Source organism: Cebus imitator, unplaced genomic scaffold, assembly GCF_001604975.1.
Source record: "Cebus imitator isolate Cc_AM_T3 unplaced genomic scaffold, Cebus_imitator-1.0 Scaffold212, whole genome shotgun sequence".
Lineage (NCBI taxonomy): Eukaryota > Metazoa > Chordata > Mammalia > Primates > Cebidae > Cebus > Cebus imitator.
In genome coordinates this window covers 1,502,140-1,520,970 of record NW_016107527.1, presented here as the reverse complement: position 1 = coordinate 1,520,970, position 18,831 = coordinate 1,502,140, and the positions used below count along the sequence as shown (strand labels likewise).

The 18,831-nt window shown below is 40.4% G+C and overlaps 1 protein-coding gene across 1 annotated transcript; it reads left to right on the top strand.

Moving 5' to 3' along the window:
* Positions 1-3,115: 3,115 nt before the first annotated feature.
* Positions 3,116-6,427, top strand: BTG1 (BTG anti-proliferation factor 1). Its single transcript, XM_017548611.2, has 2 exons — positions 3,116-4,167; positions 5,111-6,427. The coding sequence occupies exons 1-2, from the start codon at positions 4,020-4,022 to the stop codon at positions 5,476-5,478; spliced, it is 516 nt and encodes a 171-aa protein (XP_017404100.1). The 5' UTR covers positions 3,116-4,019; the 3' UTR covers positions 5,479-6,427.
* Positions 6,428-18,831: the final 12,404 nt, after the last annotated feature.

The window sequence follows — 18,831 nt, the reverse complement described above, 5'->3', positions numbered from 1 at the left end:
CTTAGCACTGACGCACTGTTAATCATAAAATGATAATAACCTGCATTATTACTTCTGCTGTTAAGCAACGCTTCACTCCCTCTTCCTCCCATTCTCCAAACAATCTGAATAGCTTCCACAAAAAACCGAGTTTTGTCTAAAATCAGTATGTGTCACCCTCTGATTGCCAAGTTCTTCTGTGTTTTCTGAAACGCAACAGATCTAAACCCAGTGCGAATGTCTTAGCTTGTGTCCTTGGATTCTTATCCAAGCAAAACAAGTCAGGGTGCTAGCCGGGAGGCAACTAAAAGTGGTCTCCTGCTTTATATGGGTCACCAAAAAATAGACAAATAAGAAGCATAGGTCTCTAGTTGAAGATATAAGCCCACAGGAAAGCTCAATTACTTAAAGGTAAGTAAACCTGATCATATAATCTGCCTGCTAAAAATATTCCCAAGTACTCTATGCCTGCCTCCATCTACCCAGTTTTTCAACAATACTTACCCTCCTTGGTTTATACCTTTAAGATACTCCAAGATCCGGCCCTTGTTTTCCTTTGCTCCAAGGAGAACTAATCATGGGTCACTTTCACTGGCTTAGCTGACATCACTCACTTTTGGGGCTTTCTTATTTTCCCTCTGCCCCAAAACACACAAATAAATGACCTGTTTCTATTTGCCATTAACACTCTCTCAAGAATTCTCTCACTTGACTCCTACTTATTGGTTAAGTTGTGAGTTTTCTAGACACCTAGCACTCTATCTGGAAGTAGGTTCATAAGATGCACAACTTTAGTGACTGCAGCTAGCTGACTAATAACAGGCAGGCTGCCTCTGGCTCAGTCTGGAAGGCCCTGGCCCTGAATGTGCCTTCAGGGAAAGGGCAGGTCCAACTGGGGAAACAATATCTGATAATTGCGCTTTTATTTGTCTACTTATTTTAAAACCCAGGTTCATTTTTTGAATTTGTTTGGACAGCATTCCTGAGATTTTTAATACTTTGATTAGAACTGTTCTAAGTTTTAGAAATTAATTTGACAGGCCGAGCACAGTGGCCCATGCCTGTAATCCCAGCACTTTGAGAGGCCCCGGCAAGTGGATGACTTGAGGCCAGGAGTTCCAGACCAGCCTGACCAACATGATGAAACCCCATCTCTACTAAAAACACAAAATTAGCTGGGTGGGGTGGTGCACAGCTGTAATCCCAGGTACTTAGGAGGCTAAGGCAGGAGAATCAGTTGAACTCTAGGAGTTAGTGGCTGCAGTGCGCCAAGATCATGTCACTGCGTTCCAGCCTGGGTGACAGAGCTAGACTCATTCTAAAAAAAAAAAAAAAAAATTAATTTGAAACATTACTACCAAATTGCATAATAGTAATAAAGTACTTGGGAGAGCCTTGGTAAACTTAGCATAGTAACACAGAAAGCACCTTTATAATTCAAAGGCTGTCAAGAAATCCCGGCTTCTTTCCCAGATGGAAAGGGCCTGACTAAACTTCCAGAAAATGATACTAAACATATAAAATTATGTCCAGAATTGAAAACTATTAGCAATTAACATCCTGTACCATCTGAGGCTTATATTTAAGACCAAGTTCATTTTCATTTTTTTCTGAGTACTCTCTAGATTCCCCAGGTTAAAAATTATTGTAGTTTCTCAAATCTATTTGTCTCCTAATGGGATGATTTAAGGTGGGAAACACATATATGATTAAAAAAAAAAGAACTCAGTTCGGGAAATAACTCTCTCTGAGTCTGTGGGTTAAACTTTCTCTTAACCCTGTTCAACTGGTTTTATAAGGCTTTCAGAAGAGGTCCTGCAGCTGCTAGTGCAGGCAGTTAAAAGTGGTGGGGTGAACACGAGCTTGGGGGAAGTCTTGAGTCCAATCCTAGCATTTTTGTTGATTTAACTATTTCTGTTTTTTAAATGAGTCAATTTAAGAAGAGAGTGACCGAGAGGCCAAAATGAAGACCAGTTTTAGAAGAGAAAAACTTTCACTTGAGTCCTAATTTGTACTCGGTGACATATTAAAGACAATGTAAGGGAAAGGTACAGAGCAGGGGACGAAGGGTGGGTCAGGTTAGAACGGAGATCAGGAGTTCTTCTTCTAGGGCTATGGTAGTTTCATGAATTTACTTTTGCTTCTCTCTTCTCTTTGAGTAGTAAAAGAGGTTTCATGCCTCCACTGAAATTATTATTTTTAAGCACAGTTCTATCTGAAAAGTTTAAGAAAAAAAAACCCACTATCTTTATTTCACATGTAACTACTTAGGTACACTAATGAAGAAAAAATAATGTATAAGTTATTTCTTAATCGAGTTTTTCATATTTTTCAACAATAAAACGTTTTCTCCTGTTTTATAATGTCATACTTTTGCTTTATTTCTACATCCTTAGCTCAGTATTTAAAAAAAACAAACTCAAAGTGGTGTGTTTTGCAATATTGATGACCAACTAAGCTGGGGATATTTATTTCCATCTGGTAGAGTTCAACTTCTGCCTCCTGTTTGCTTTCTCCATCTGCCTGCCTCTCTTCATCTTTTTGTTTTTTTCTTTTCCCTCTTCTCCTTAATGGGAGTTCAGGTTAACCCTGTCTTAGTCCTAATCGTTTTAGCAGGCTCCTGCCTTCCTGCTACACTGTTTTCTAAAGTTTTTTTTTTTTTTCTTTTTGGTAGGGTTTCAAACAAGCTTACTTTCAGAAGCCTCAATTTTTTAATTTCTCTTATTTTTAATAACGAGTAGGACTCTAAGGCTAGGACGGCATTTGGACTAGAAAAAAAAAGAAAATCTCTGGTTTTGTGTACCCAAGTTTTAAAATACACTGTAGTTTGTTTTTTACAGACCACGATTTACAGGATCTGCGTTGTCTTCAGTAACTGGCTCTCCTGTCCGCATCCAGTAAGGTTTCCACTGTTCTCTCCGCCGACTACTGAAGTTACTGAAACAGCAACCAGAAATGGCCTTACTAACCCACTTATTTTGCAATTAAACTTTTACAAACTCCTCCCCTTGGGTGGAGCAGAAACGGCTCCGCGGCGTAGACAGCTCGTCTTCGAGGGGACCCTGGCTCCCCGAGGGTGCAGTTCTGTTCTCGGGCAGAACGCCCAGTGAGACCATTCCCTTCACTTTTTCCGCACTCGCGCAGCGCACCGCCTGCGCCCACAGCGCGGGCGCCCCTATCGCGCCGCACCACACGCGCCTCTGGCTCGAGGAGCCAGTCACCGAAACCCGGAGCGGGAACGAGATGTAAACACGCAGTGGGCACATGCAGCCCAATCTGAGGAGGGCAGCGCGTGAAGGCACTGCCTGCGCCAGGTAGTTCTTTTCTACCCAGCAATAACCCTCCAGGGCAAGCGGGTCCGGGTAGCGCACTCTTGCTGAAGGATGCACTGGCGCACAGCCTGGACCTGCTGAAGAGGGAAGGCGGACCTAGGGCTGGGGGCGGAGCTTTCACACGCGCACCCCCGGTTCCCTCAGTCCCTCGGCCCAGCAACTGGCTCTCCAGCCGCCACTCTGGGTTTATTTGTTTACAAGCGGATTACGTCAGCTCCTCCCTCTCTTCCCTGTCTCTGGACCCGCCTCCTGGACCGTTTTCCCGCCCCTTTCGGCTCCGAACCTGCTTGCGTCACAATGGTGCGATCTTCGGATTGGCTGGAGTCGGCCGTCACGCTCCAGCTACGCCACTTCCTTTTCGCGGCTCTATAAAGGGTGCTGCACGGCCGTCGCATCTCTTCGCCCCTCGGAGCTGGAAATGCAGCTGTTGGGATTCTCGGATGCTGCGGAGCTGGAGGCGGAGGCGGCTGGGGAGGTCCGAGCGATGTGACCAGGCCGCCATCGCTCGTCTCCTCTTCTCTCCTGCCGCCTCCTGTCTCGAAAATAACTTTTTTAGTCTAAAGAAAGAAAAAAAAAAGCCGTCCGCTCCTCACGCCCTCTCTTCCTCTCAGCCTTCCTCCCGGTGAGGAAGCCCGGGGTGGCCGCTCCGCCGTCGGGGCCGCGCCGCCGAGCCCCGGCCGCCCCGGGCCGCCCCCTCCCGCCGCCCCCATGCATCCCTTCTACACCCGGGCTGCCACCATGATAGGCGAGATTGCTGCCGCCGTGTCCTTCATCTCCAAGTTCCTCCGCACCAAGGGGCTCACGAGCGAGCGACAGCTGCAGACCTTCAGCCAGAGCCTGCAGGAGCTGCTGGCAGGTGAGCCGGGCGAGGGCGTCGGGGGGACGCGGGCTCCACATCCTTGTGTCAGAGTCCGGCCGTCGGGGCCGCGGAAGCCTCGGCAGCGCCCCGGGACCGGTCGCGCTCGAGCTCCGCGGCGGGACCGGTGTGGTCTCGCTGGGCGGCTGCTAACGGCGGCTCCCAGCGAGGCTTTAGGGTCTGGACGGATGGCGCCCCCTCCCCCCAGCTGGCAGAACGGAGGGGAGAAGAAAACACGCACAACAAAGAAACTTAAGCCCACTGAGGCGGGAGCTGCGGTCCGAGGGCCGTCCGCCGATTTGGGGACAAAGGAGCCGCGGGGCTGGGGTGGGTTCGACGCCCACTTCCCCCAGCTCCCTCCAACCGTTGCGTGGTCGGCGGCCCAGACCCGGGGTAGGAAGCCTCGCCGCTGCCCCGGAGCCAGCTCGGGACGGACGTGCGGTCTCCCCGCGCCTCCTGCCCCTGCCCATTAATCATCGGATTTGTCACTGGCACAATTACAGCCCTGCCCAGAGCGTGGTTTAGGATTGCTTGTTTTTCTTCCCTTCGGGGTTAACAGTTCGGTGGCTCTTCTCATCCCCAAAGCCATCAACTCCATTGTGTGCGGCTGGGATGGGGTGGAGAAAGTAAACAGGTTCCCGCCTGGCCGTAGGTGCCACCGGCTTCCCGGCTGGCGGAGCTGCGCGCCTGATTCCTGTTTTGGCGGCTCAACCGGTTGGTTCCTGGAGATTGTTTTGTCCCGTACTACTGTGTTATTTCCAAAACCCTGCCCGTCCCTTCCCCGTCCCCGCACATACACAACAACGGATGCAATCCTGGACGTTTTTAAAAGTTGATAGTTTTCATTTTCACGCTTCAAAGGAGCCTGCGGTAGGAGGAAACAACAGCAGGAGCTGTCTAACGATCCTAAGCATTGTTTCTGTGTTCTTCTTTTCTTCTCTAGAACATTATAAACATCACTGGTTCCCAGAAAAGCCATGCAAGGGATCGGGTTACCGTTGTATTCGCATCAACCATAAAATGGATCCTCTGATTGGACAGGCAGCACAGCGGATTGGACTGAGCAGTCAGGAGCTGTTCAGGCTTCTCCCAAGTGAACTCACACTCTGGGTTGACCCTTACGAAGTGTCCTACAGAATTGGAGAGGATGGCTCCATCTGTGTGCTGTATGAAGCCTCACCAGCAGGAGGTAGCACTCAAAACAGCACCAACGTGCAAGTGGTAGACAGCAGAATCAGCTGTAAGGAGGAACTTCTCTTGGGCAGAACGAGCCCTTCCAAAAACTACAATATGATGACTGTATCAGGTTAAGATATAGTCTATGGATGGATCATCTTATAATGATGGATAAATTTGATTTTTGCTTTGGGTGGGCTCCTCTTGGGGATGGATTATGGAATTTAAACCGTGTCACAGCTGTGAAGATCTGGCACAAGATAGAGTGGTAAAAAAATTTTTTTAAGTGACAGTGCCATAGTTTGGACAGTACCTTTCAATGATTAATTTTAATAGCCTGTGAGTCCAAGTAAATGATCACTTTATTTGCTAGGGAGGGAAGTCCTAGGATGGTTTCAGTTTCTTGCAGACATACCTAAATTTTTACATCAATCCCTTTAAAGAAAATCTGTATTTCAAAGAATCTTTCTCTGCAGTAAGTCTCGCAGAGGAATTTGCACTATTACACTTGAAAATTGTTATTGTTAACCTTTTTGGCAGCTCAATAGGAAAGCTAAACGTTTCAAACATGATAGTACTGGAAATTTTACAAGACTTTTACCTAGCACTTAAATATGTATAAATGTACATAAAGACAAACTAGTAAGCATGACCTGGGGAAATGGTCAGACCTTGTATTGTGTTTTTGGCCTTGAAAGTAGCAAGTGACCAGAATCTGCCATGGCAACAGGCTTTTAAAAAGACCCTTAAAAAGACACTGTCTCAACTGTGGTGTTAGCACCAGCCAGCTCTCTGTACATTTGCTAGCTTGTAGTTTTCTAAGACTGAGTAAACTTCTTATTTTTAGAAAGTGGAGGTCTGGTTTGTAATTTTCCTTGTACTTAATTGGGTAAAAGTCTTTTCCACAAACCACCATCTATTTTGTGAACTTTGTTAGTCATCTTTTATTTGGTAAATTATGAACTGGTGTAAATTTGTACAGTTCATGTATATTGATTGTGGCAAAGTTGTACAGATTTCTATATTTTGGATGAGAAATTTTTCTTCTCTCTATAATAAATTGTTTCTTATCTTGGCATTTTAATCAATCTCTTGTCATGATTGTAGAGGTTCAGCTAAAAGTATTTTTTCTTAGAAGATAGGTTCTGTGAACTCTGAAAATCAGTTGCACACTGGTTGTGCTGAAACAACATTTGATGAGAAATGAAGATGTTATGTATATACATATTGAGGTGTTAGAGGAAACACAGGAATAACATGTTTAAAAAATTTCTAAAGTCAAAACATGGACACATTCACAGGCTAATGATCCCATGAAATAAGGATAAGAGACCACGGTAGCATCTACCAAAAATGTGATACTCAAGGATTACATTTCATGCTTGCCTGTTGGAGTGAAGATATAAATGTTCCGTTCTGACCCACCTTTGAAAAACAATTACTTTGCCCCATGGATTCCTTGTTCAATTAGGAATTTCTGGGGGCAGGTGACCCATAGTATTAAAGAACAGGCTAAACACTACAGAGAGATTGGTTGCTTTTTGCTTTTCATCACCTGCAAGATTTACATAAAAATCACTTAAGCTGGAATTCAACAAAAGGTATGTTTGAACTTTTATTCTCAAAAGTTGAAATGCTGACTGTCTCTATTCCTCATTTTCAGACTTTTATTTCAGATAAATTCTAAGAACCTAAGTGAACATTGATAAGGCTGTAGTGCAGGTTACTCCGCTACCCCATATAATATAAGGATTTGCTGGTAATTTAATTGTAGAGGATAACATCTTTTTTCAGTGGAAATTGAAAGTGGAAAAATTGAATTTTGTTCCACACAGTTAACTTGCCATACAATGGCCTTTTGTTTAGTATATATGTAAACATGTTCACACTGGAAATATGCAATCTAAATTACTTAAAATCAGTAATTGAAATCAGTAATCTCAAGTTTGAGAAGTTATTTCTACATGCAGGATTAAATTACTCTAATTTCGTAGACAATGCAGGAACAGGCTGCTGAACATGCAAGTATTTAGAATATAAATGTCTGTGTATATTGTTGGTATACCATTCTCGAGAGTTTGAATTCGTAGACCCACAGCAAGTGGAGCACCCTTGCCAATTGTTATGGTTTTATTTTTAAATCTACTCTGTGAAAAAGCTCCTTGGTATTTCAAACTTGAATTAAAATAAAAACACCGGGTAGTGTAGTTTTTAAGTGGGTCTCACCAGTACTGACTACTGTTGTTCAACTACGTTTCATCTGATAACTCCTTTGAAACTAAGTACTTAAACCTTTTTTTATCATAAAGCCTTTTTTCAAGTTTTTAAAGATCTTGACATCAGACTTTTTCAATCTTTGAAAACGATGGAAACAGTTAATAAAAATGTTTATTTTAGAATTCAGGTGATGTCTGGCATGTGAGGAACTGTTTATAAGTTTCTCTTCGAAAGGCTTGCACACATCACTCTTGAGACCAGCTGTTTCCTGTGACTTTAACCTTACCTTCCCCAATTGAGCTGAACCTATATCTGCAGTACAGTAGCTGCATATTTCTTGTTCACTGTTTCTGGGGAATGTTTTGAAATATAAATCCTTTTAAGATAGGATGACTGCTTTCAAAATTATTGTTGCCATTGGCACCAGGAATTAACAGTTGTGATTGGCAATAAGGTTGAGGAATGTTACTTTCTAAGTTTTAACAGGTAGTTTTAAAATTATTTCCTTTTTTTCCATATTTTAAGTAGTGCCTGCCTCTGTAGTGTAGAAACAAGGTTTCAAGTGGATTGTATAGCAAGAGTTATCCTGGTTCATGCAGGATAATGTGGCTGTTAATTTTGCCATCTGGAATGTGAATCACATGTCCTTACCCTTATTCAGAATATTTCTATAATAAAAGACTGGAAAGGCCACCAGAAAGAGGCTTTCTGGTACATTACACAAATAGTTTCCTTAAGGTCACTATAACTCGCACATTGCAAGTAATTAATTTTGGTTTGCATAGGTGTTACAGATTATGAAATTGGCCTTCAAGTTAAAAGGAAGGAAGCTGTATTCCTGATGGCTCGTGTTTAATGACTACAGGTTTCCAGGCTTACTTTAATTTTGGGAGCAAATAAATCTGCTATTGGACTTTTCATTGGGTGACTTCTAACATTTCTGATACTCTCTCTTCTTCCTCTTTACAGAAGAGAGGTATGATAACCGAAGTTGTATTTTGCATATTGAAGTTTAAAGATGTTTCCCCTCCCCTTTTTACCCCTATTTCAGATGAGGTGATAAAATGCTCTTGATAGGCTATATGGAGAACATTTGTCAATAGTTTTATCTATGCATAGAAGTCTTCAAAAATTTCTTATTTATCTGAGGGTATACAGACTGCAAATATTTTAGACTCATCTCATTCCATGCCACTGAACTTTTAGATATGGCTGCTATCAAAATATAACTGGTTTATTTTCATATTTGGAACATAACAGTATCACAAAATCTTTTACAGTAAGATAGTTTGTACTACTAGCTGACTTAGCTGCTTGAGTCCTTAAATCATTTAATATATGGGACTGTAAATAGAGAAATCTGTACATCACGAGATCTGATTTTTTATTATCCCTATAGACCTTTATACATTTTCTTCTGCTGTTAAGTATTGTATTTTTGAGATGCACCTAAACAAGTAAACCTTAGATTGTGTTAATCCTGAAGATTGATACCATCTCCTCAACACTTTGTGGAATATGATTGACACCAGTTTTTTTTTACTGCAGGTTTAATTTGGCTTATCACTTTTCGTATTGCTCAATATGTCCAAGATAGGAATAAAAAAATGGAGTTCAACTTCTGTTATTTATGAACCTTTTCATGATATTTGTCATTTTAGTGTTGAAGATGCAGTATTCTGGGAGTCATGTATGCTTAAGAGTACTGATGCTCAGAGGTGAAATGATTTGAATCTTGAGTTGGATAAAAAGGGAAAGGATGGGGAAAATGAAAACTGGGAAGCTCAACTAAGAGGGAATGTGAAGGTTTGGTGATAAAAATTCATTTGCTATGGCCATAGGTGTATATTGACAAATTGGCATAGCACAGTCTCTTGGCAGAGTTTGGGAATCACTAAGGATTCTGCAGTTCATGAATTGTGGGGCAGACACTGCTCAATTTGTTTCTGTGAACATGCAGGTCAGAGTGGTAGTGCACGTGGAACTCCATGGAAACTGGTCTTGGGGAGGTGTGGATGGGTTGCACACACGTCTCTCAGTATTTTCTAAAGGGAGAATATTTTTTAGGTATCTTATAAACCACTTGATGATTTTAGTGTCTTGTACCTTTAAGTTGTGAAGGCCATTTGCGACCCCATTCCCAGTGGTAGATGAATGACCAAGAGTAGGCCAGACATCTAACATTATATTAGTACCATTATAGTTAACTGGATTTCTGTATTTGGAGAATATTAACATCAGACACTACTTATAATTTTAAATCGTAGTATTGATAGGAGATACTTCACCCATGGGTACATTTAATGATTCTCTTGATGGTCATCTCCAAAGTTGTTTTGTCATTCTTTTAGAATATTTTCATATGTATTTTCATGTGTGCATGCAAAAGCATCTGGCACATTTTCTAAACAACTATACATATATTTGACATACACTAAAAATTTTGTTAATAGAATGCATGATCAGAAATGTTTAGACTATTTCTTTAGATTTTCACTAAAGTAGATGAATATTTGCCTTCCCCCAAATAATTCATAATTATGTTCTTCCTTTAATTGGTAAGTCTTAAAATGACAAGCTATTGTAGCACACAAAGGGAGTTGTCTTATATAAATTTAGCTTATCTGCCTAAGCCTTTGTAATAATAAAATCAAGTTAGCCTTTATAGCCAACAGATATCCAAATGTATTACACCAATACATGTTCCTGTATATTCAACTATATGTTGCTGTGTGTTGAAATTCATATTTTTGTTTCTCAGAAGTTTTTTTGATGTTAGGGTCTTTGTAACGCTGATATGCATGCTTATAAAAGAACTGAATTATCGAAGTTGTAGATGGGTGATTTAATTATTTTAGTAGTTATGGCTTAGACAGAAAGGCCCCATATCTTTTCCCTGTTGTTCTGAGCCATCCCTAAATTTTTGAAGGAAAAGATGACTAACAAATTGGACTTTATTTGAGAAGATTCCACAAATGACCATAACCATAAAATTATTGGACTTGACAATTGCACTATAAGCAGATTTGAGTACACTTTCTAGGAGTTGTCTTGATTTATGCCAGTTTTGTCCCCTCAAGTCAATAGACTAAATGGGGTTGTATTTCCCACAAATTGTACTTGTGAGTCTTCAAGTTATCTTTATATTCTTATTTGACCTTCCAACAAGTGGATGAGATTGACAAGTAGGTCAGTATTTTTTATCTTCATTTTATGGATAGAAAACCGAGGCTTAGAGAGCTTAAGTAATTTGCCCTAAAGCCAGACAGCTAGTAAACAGCTAATTCACAATTTGAATTCAGGCTTTTCTGATCACAGAATCCAAGCTCTAACTATTGTTACATTGTGATGCATGATTTGTCTACCTTCTTTCACACTGTTGGAACATGCATTTTAACTTCTCATTGTGAGTTGGCCATCTTTGGTCATTTTTGGCTTTGAAACTCTTTAACTCTCTGTGTTCAAGAGGCATATAGCAGTCTACAATTAGGCTTCTTTCTTTGAGAGGCAGTTGCAATTTAGCATAAAGAATACGAGTCTAAGACTCAGACTAATAAGTTGCAATCTTGACTTGTACCGACATGTGACTTTGGACCAGTTGCTTAGCCTCTCTGAGCCCATCATTCCATGTGTAATAATGGAGACAACTCATTTGTTGTCAAGGTACACATGAAATCATATAGCTAGTGAATGTTTGGATTCTTGGAATTTGAATACTCGATGGAGGCCAACAAAATATAGCAGATTGTTTTCCTGTGTGTGTGTGTGTGTGTGTGTGTGTGTGTGTGTGTGTGTAACAATTTGATCATAGTATGATAGGAGTTTCTTCAAAGATTGCTTTAGCCTATAGTTGCTAGAAATGTGCTTGTGTTTTTGGAATACAGTAATATAGGAAGGAAAATAAACTGCTCTTCCATTATGAAGGATGGAAATAGACAACCCAGGCCTTGCATCTTAGTTTATAGAGCTTTCCTGAGCTGCGTTCTTAAACATTGTGTTTTCAGAGCTATTTTCTCAGTAAAAAAGAGTCCTTTAGATCCTTGTCTATACTGAAGACACCTTAAGTTGAGAGATGGAGTAATGCGACCAAACATATATAGCAATGTAGCCCTGTACAAAGCATGTTTGCTTCCATTATGTTTTTTAATCCTCACAACTGCCCTTTGCTATATGAAGTTGACTTTTCCCAGGGTTTTTAGTCCTTCAAACCATTTATATTTGGCCATGCTTTTGCAAGAGACTTACAAACAGTGATTTTTAAACAGAGCTCAGTGGTTCTCAATCTTTTCTTAATCTAGAGTGGTATGAGTATTTCCTTTAACTGCAAAGAAAAGCAGCCTTTTTATAAGTTGTCAGTTGGATTTGAGTTTCTTCTTGTGATGTAACGTGATGCAATGTTTGCCTGAATCGCTAATAATGTAATTGATTTCCCCTTAGCCAGTCATAAATGAGTCAGTGACCATGGATTCTTTTAGTCTATACTCAAGTTGCTTTTTCTATGAGCAGCTATTGAATAGCTTGCTGTTGGGCTTGTATAGCATAATGGTATACATGAGTGAAGTAGATAGCCAGCAGAGCTTTGTGCTGATTTATTTTACAATGGTATAGGAAACAAAAGACCCATTCTTAAAAGAACCTCAAGAGACTTACAGGGAAAATCAGCCTCTGACCCTTTCAGAAGTCCTGCATCTTAAAGCCCTTGTGTGGTTCAGGCCATTGCTTAAAGTTGTGTATAGCCTTATAAATCAGTCAGTGTGCCCCTATAATGTCTAAGATTGTGATGTAAGAACAAGAGTTTGGAACCCATTAAAACAAGGGTTAGGTGGCCAGCGTTGTCAGGAATAGTTATTTCTGGAGACAGTAGTCATTGTTACAGTTAAGTATGGAGCTCTTAGGTAATATGACTAGATACAAGCTCTTTTTCCCTCTCAGCTTCTTGCATTTTTTCCCCACTACCCTTTAAGTCTCTCATTTTTTAACTTTCCTGAGATCTTTTCTGGTGGTTAAAATACAAGTGGTGTTTTGTCTTGTGTCTATCATCTGTATCTCTTACATTCATTTGTTAAACACATACTTATTGAGTCCCTCTTTGTGCCAAGTACTGTGGTAAGCGCTAGGGTTGCAAAAATAGTCACTGTCTTTGCCCTCAGTGAGCTTGGAATCTAGTGGCAGAGAGAGGGTTAACCAATGAATGTAAAAATTGGGCTGGATCTGAGACATGCTAAGGAAAAGGGAAGTGGTGAAGTGGTGTCCTGAGAGCTCTTTTTTTTTTTTTTTTTGAGACGGAGTCTCGCTCTGTCGCCAGGCTGAAGTACAGTGGCACGATCTCAGCTCACTGCAACCTCTGCCTTTCAACTTCAAGTGATTCTCCTGCCTCAACCTCCCTAGTAGCTGGGACTACAGGCGGGCACCACACGCTCACCTAATTTTCCTATTTTTAGTAGAGACAGGGTTTTACCCTGTTGGTCAGGTTGGTCTCGATCTTTTGACCTCATTATCCACCCACTTCAGCCTCCCAAAGTGCTGGGATTGCAGCCGTGAGCCACCGTGCCTGGCCGAGAGCTCTCATGGAGAGATGTGACTGCCATAGAAAGATTTCCCAGAGGAAGGGACACTTGAGCTGAGATCTGAAGAATGAGTAGGGGTTTAAGTGGAGAAGGCAGGAAAAAGCAATATGCACAAAATCTGGCTCCAGAATGATGGTGAATGGAAAGGGTTGGACGAAGACCAGTGCAACTGGAGTGGAGAGAAATTAATGTGAGTGAGGTCAAATCGTGGGGCTTTACAGGTAAAGTGACCATATAATTTGAGAAATTTCTCAACCAAACTGTGATTCTTGAGAGTAAAAAAGGGTGCTATTAATTATTAAACACAGACTATAAGCATCGGCCAGGACATATGGTCACCTTGCTGTTAACAGTATTATCCCTTTTTAAAGGCTTGGCAACCAGCAGTGTGTTTACTTCCTAATGAAAGTGTCAGGGAGTTAGTCCAAAAAGGAACCAAATAGAACTCAAAGGCTGGGTTTTTCCAAACAGCTAGATTGATTGTTTTAATTTTTATTCTGATACAGATATTAGTGACTCTTTCATGTTTTAATAGTTTGGCATAAAAAGATGGGTTTTAATGTGTGCTACTAGATTCGACTCACTTTCATGGTGTATGAAACAGCGCGGTTCAAACAGATCTTGAATATTTTCTACATTTTAAAATTATAGCACTTGTCATTTTTGCAAAGGATTTTTATTTAAATAGATTTTTTTTTTTTTTTTTTTTTGAGATAGAGTCTCATTCTGGTGCCCAGGCTGGAGTGCAGCGGTACAATCTCAGCCCACTGCAACCTCTGCCTCCCGGGTTCAAGTGATTCTCCTGCCTCAATCTCCTAAGTAGCTGAGATTACAGGCACACACCACCATGCCCAGCTAGATTTTGTATTTTTAGTAGAGATGGGTTTTACCATGTTGGTCAGGCTGGTCTCGAACTCCTGACCTCAAGCCATCCAGCTGTCTCAGTCTCCCAGCGTGCTGAGGATGGGCCACCGTACCTGGCCTAAATAGGATTTAAAAAATAGTTTGATTTTAGGTTTACATTTCGAGTATAAGTACCTTGTGGACAATAATTTCCAAAGTATAGGCCACTTATATTTTTTTCTTTAAATTGATATAACAATCTGTATAGTAAAATGCAAATAGTTCAGGGGATTTTGCACACTCATATAATCTGCACCCTGTTCAAGAGATAGAACAATTTTGCCACCCCAGAAAATTCCCTTTTGGGACACTTAAAATTTGATTAAGAAATATGGCTGTGGAGCCAGGCCTCAAATTAGAAATAAGTTGTTTTCCCTCTCCTTTTATAACTTTATTTTTGCTTCCTAAACATGCAGCAGTGGTTACTTTAAACATAAACCAAATTGTCACCAGAAGAAACCGTTGCCTTTCGACTAGTTATGATTTAGTGGTTACTAATATAGTATGTCCCTGCCCAATTTGCTATGGCATTTTCGTCCTTTAAAGTGAGTAGTAAAATCTGAGTCATATCCCCATCACTGACTCACAAGCTCACTAAGGATTGCCTGTTTATTATTAGGCCTAAGCAATAGAATCTTGATCGGTCAAAAAAGATTGTGATAGTTAGTTACATAATACTCTTCTCTCCCCTATTTTTCGTTTTAGCCTGTTTATGTCACTCTATAGTGAGTTATGAAAATAAGAAGGGGGGACAAGTGTCAAGCCAGTGTTATACAGCTGAGTCCGAGCCTTGAGTACTTCTTTTCCTCCCAAAATTCTCAACATCAGTTGCCAGAGAGCAGTTAGAACACGGACCTGTTACAGTGCAATTAGTTGTGAAATTGATTCAATTGAAGGGTTATGTGTCACTGTCTTGAAAGATTATTGAATCAGAGACAAAGACTTGTCCTAAAAACACTCTTCTTAATAAGTTTGGGATCTACTGAGGAATAGTGATTGAAAAGGGAGCTTACTCCTTTTTTCCCCTGTAGTTTTCAGGTTCTTGTTTGGAATCTGATCTGGAACCAGATCTTGAATTAACTGTTTTTTCCTGAGAGGGTCCAAGCGTTCTGCTTAGCAAAACCTCTGTTGTCAAAGCCCTGGTGGGCTGTGGTCGTGGTTTTTAGGCATTTCTTTCTCAGAACAGTAATACATAGTATTTCAGTACCAGTTGGCTTTTTGCTTTTTTTTTTCCCCCTCTACACTCCATTTTACAAAGAATGGCAAATCAGTGAAGATATAAGGTGAGTTCAAGCCAGATTTGGTCAGTGGAAAGGCTTGTTAATAACCCATTTTCAACTGGAAAAGCTCCTACTCTGATTACACATTCATTTCACTAATAGGTTTGTTCCTCATTTTAAAAAGGAAATTTTGCTCATCAAGCACAGGACGAATCAATGTGACATTTAACTCTACGCATATTGGGGGCAAGTTTTCCTTCATTGCTACTTCAGTCCTCTTCCTGGCAAGCTGTCCCAGTGCTGCCAGGCAGCTTTATACCCCTTGTTCTGCTGCCCTGCTTCTGTAAAATTCTGTCCTGATGCTTTAGGGACTTCCTGCAACTTTCCTGGGTGCCAGGGCTGTGCTAGGGACCTCTGCACATCTCACTGACTCCTCATCACAAGCCTGTAAGCATAGACATTTGTTGTTACAGTCATCTGTCATTTGCGGCTTTTATGATACAGAGATGTTATATAACTTGCCCAGGGTTACACAACTATGGGCCGATTTGGGGCTAGCATCCAGATTTGTCAAAGATCAAGCACTAGCTTCTAACCAATACATATCACCTCCTCAAGCATTGGTTTCTTGTTTTTTTTTTTTTTCTTTCTTTTTTTTTTTTTTTTTTAGGTAGGGCTATCAGTGTTGACTAGGTTTCTTTTCTGATCCTATTGCATTGTAACTGTTTGCATTCATGTCTGATTTTCCCATTAGGAAGACATGAAAGTCAGAGACGACTCTTAGACCAGAGCTTTATAAGATGCCAAAATTAGATTTAACAGATTGCTCATTTATACATATTTATTTAGCGCCTATTATGTGCCCAGCATTGTTCTAGGCACTTGGAGATATAGCAGTGAACCAAACAATAATCCCTACCCTCAGAGAGGGAAACAAGCAAGGAAAATGTATGCTGTATTAAATGGTGACAGGTGCTGAGGATCAGAGCTGCTGTGTTGGTTCTGTGAGTATTACTTCTTGGAGTTGTGCAAAACTGTGCATGAGCTTGTCAGAAAAAGGAGAGAGGGAGTGAGTTCGTTGCTGAAGTGGAACTATTTTAAGTAAAATAGTCAGGGAAGGCCTCACTGATAAGGTGACATTGGAGCAGAAACTTGGAGACCAGAGAAACAGCTCAGGAGATATCTGGAGAAAGAACATTCCAAATAGTTGAGTGAATTCCAAAATCCTTCCAGACTTATCTCTCCCCAAATACAAAATTATAATTTGGCATTCTTGGGTACTGTATTATAATGTCAACCAACCTGATTTATGGCAGTTGTTTTCCTGACCACTCTTTATTTGTTTCCTGGTGATTGCATACCATAGGAGTCAGCACAACTTTGATTACTGGAAAATTCAACAGGGTTTCCATCCCGCCCCCACACACCTTCTCCCTTTTAGAGATAATTGCAATTCATAATAAACAGGCTGATAAGAAGACCTGAACTTTTAAGTCTGATTTTTTAAAAAACTATATATCAATAAATATAGAATAAGAATTGATGGTCAGTATAATGAACAGGTTCAGCGAGGCAGTCAATATTTTGGTAGGACATAGGGCTAGGAAAGCTAACAGACAAGTGTTGAAAACAAATGTTTGCTTGCTGATATACAGATACCTAGGAAATTCAGTTATCTCAAACGCCTATTACTTACAAAATCTGAGATTATAGTACAGACACTTGTTATCATTTAGAGCCCCTGGTCTTTTGTATATGTGACTGAAGAGAAAAGCAAGGATACATTAACTTCATCATACAGTCACTTAAACATCATGGAACATTTAACTTATTTTAAGGTGCTGGCAAGTATCTGACCTATTCTTGCATTATAGAAAGCCCCGGTGTTAAGATATAAAAATAAGTATTTCTCTGGTTCCACTTCTGTTAACAAAGATGGGTGAAAAGGTACTTTCTCAAATATGTTTCACCATGAATTCTACCCCACCCATGTTCCCCAGCCTGAGAAGTGAGAAAGTCTCCTTCCATTTTGAAACGCTGTAGCTATCTAATCTAAGTTATCTCCCTTTTGCTGCATAAAAATGGAATAAGTACTCCTGGCATGTTAACGTTGGGTCCATATCACTATCAGATATGATTCTCTCCCACTCTTGAGAGTCTAAGCAAAGCTGATAAGGAGGCAGAAATCTCTCAGTTTAAGAATCCTTGTCAAAGCTCCCAATTAAAAATAACCAGGTAATTCTGGCCACTTGATTAAAAATTGTGGGATAAGATTGTGGGGGAAAGAGGAAGGGAATGAATGAAAAAAAGAAAAGGAACTATACTTTGAAAAGCAGTGGTGATATTATGTGAGGTTTTATGCAGATCTGGAAATTTTATCCAAAGCAAACATTTACCACAGGTGCCTTGAGACCATTTTTTCTTTTTGAGTCATATAAATAGATTCTTCAACTGCCAAACTTGTTCTTGTAAATGCTGAACTATCTTGTCTAATTATCTCAAAATTATCTTCAGCACCAATGTATGTATTTGCCTAGTGATAATAGACCCACAACCAAAAATTCCCTAACGTTAAATTTGGGAACACAAGTAAAATAACCATGTTAATTTGAAACTGGGTACCATGGATACGGATAGTGATTATAGCCTTGCGGATCTGCTAATAATTTGTTGTAATAATCTGTGGCATCTCTCCCAGAAGATCTCTCAGATTCATCAATGCAGATCAAAGTTTGTTCTTTATCAAAATGCTGGCTATGATTCTCTGGCTCTGAAAGGTGTTTTTGCCCTTCTGTTCATGAAAAAAAGTCGTGCCTTCATTTCTTAATGAGTATCCCTTTGTTTTTATTCTTCCACCTACTCACACTGAACTTGTCAACTTAGATACGAAAATACTCTGCTGTGTAGAAGGAAATAAAAACTTCCAAATGTGTAGTTGGACAAAGTTATTTTTAACCTTAGTCATTTGGTGTAACACTTTGTTAAGCAAGAAAGTTACGATAAAGGTAATTGAAATGAAGTTGCTTAGTAGCCTATTTCATAGTTCAAGGTTTTTAGGGTATTGTTGAGTAAAAATATATTTCAGTATCTTGAGCACAGATCTCTGCTGTGTTTTTTCAGTGGAAACTTTCACTAGAAATTTATTTCAAAGGAACAAAATGAGTTTTGTGTGTATGTGTGTGGGTGTGTTACATATGTGCTTGCTGGGAGAGTGGGATGGGCAGAGTTAGCGCTGGAAGGAAGAAAGTAAAACTCAAGAAATAGTGCAAAAGGAAGATTTCTGCATACATTTGTGAGTCATATGTGTATACCTTTGCCTTTCTTAAATTAGCGTAGGGAGAGTAACGTGCTGATTAGTTCTTTTTAATGTCTCTGGTTTTTATTTTTTTCCAGTTTTTAAATTTTTCCTTCTTGCAAGACTCACAGTCCAGCCTTGGCTATTTATTTTATTTTATTTGAGATAGGGTCTCACTTTGTTGCCCAGCCTCAAGTGCATTGGTGCAATCATGGTTCACTGCAGCCTGGCCCCCCCCAGGTTCAGGTGAACCTCCCACCTCAGCTTTTGTATTTTTAGTACAGAC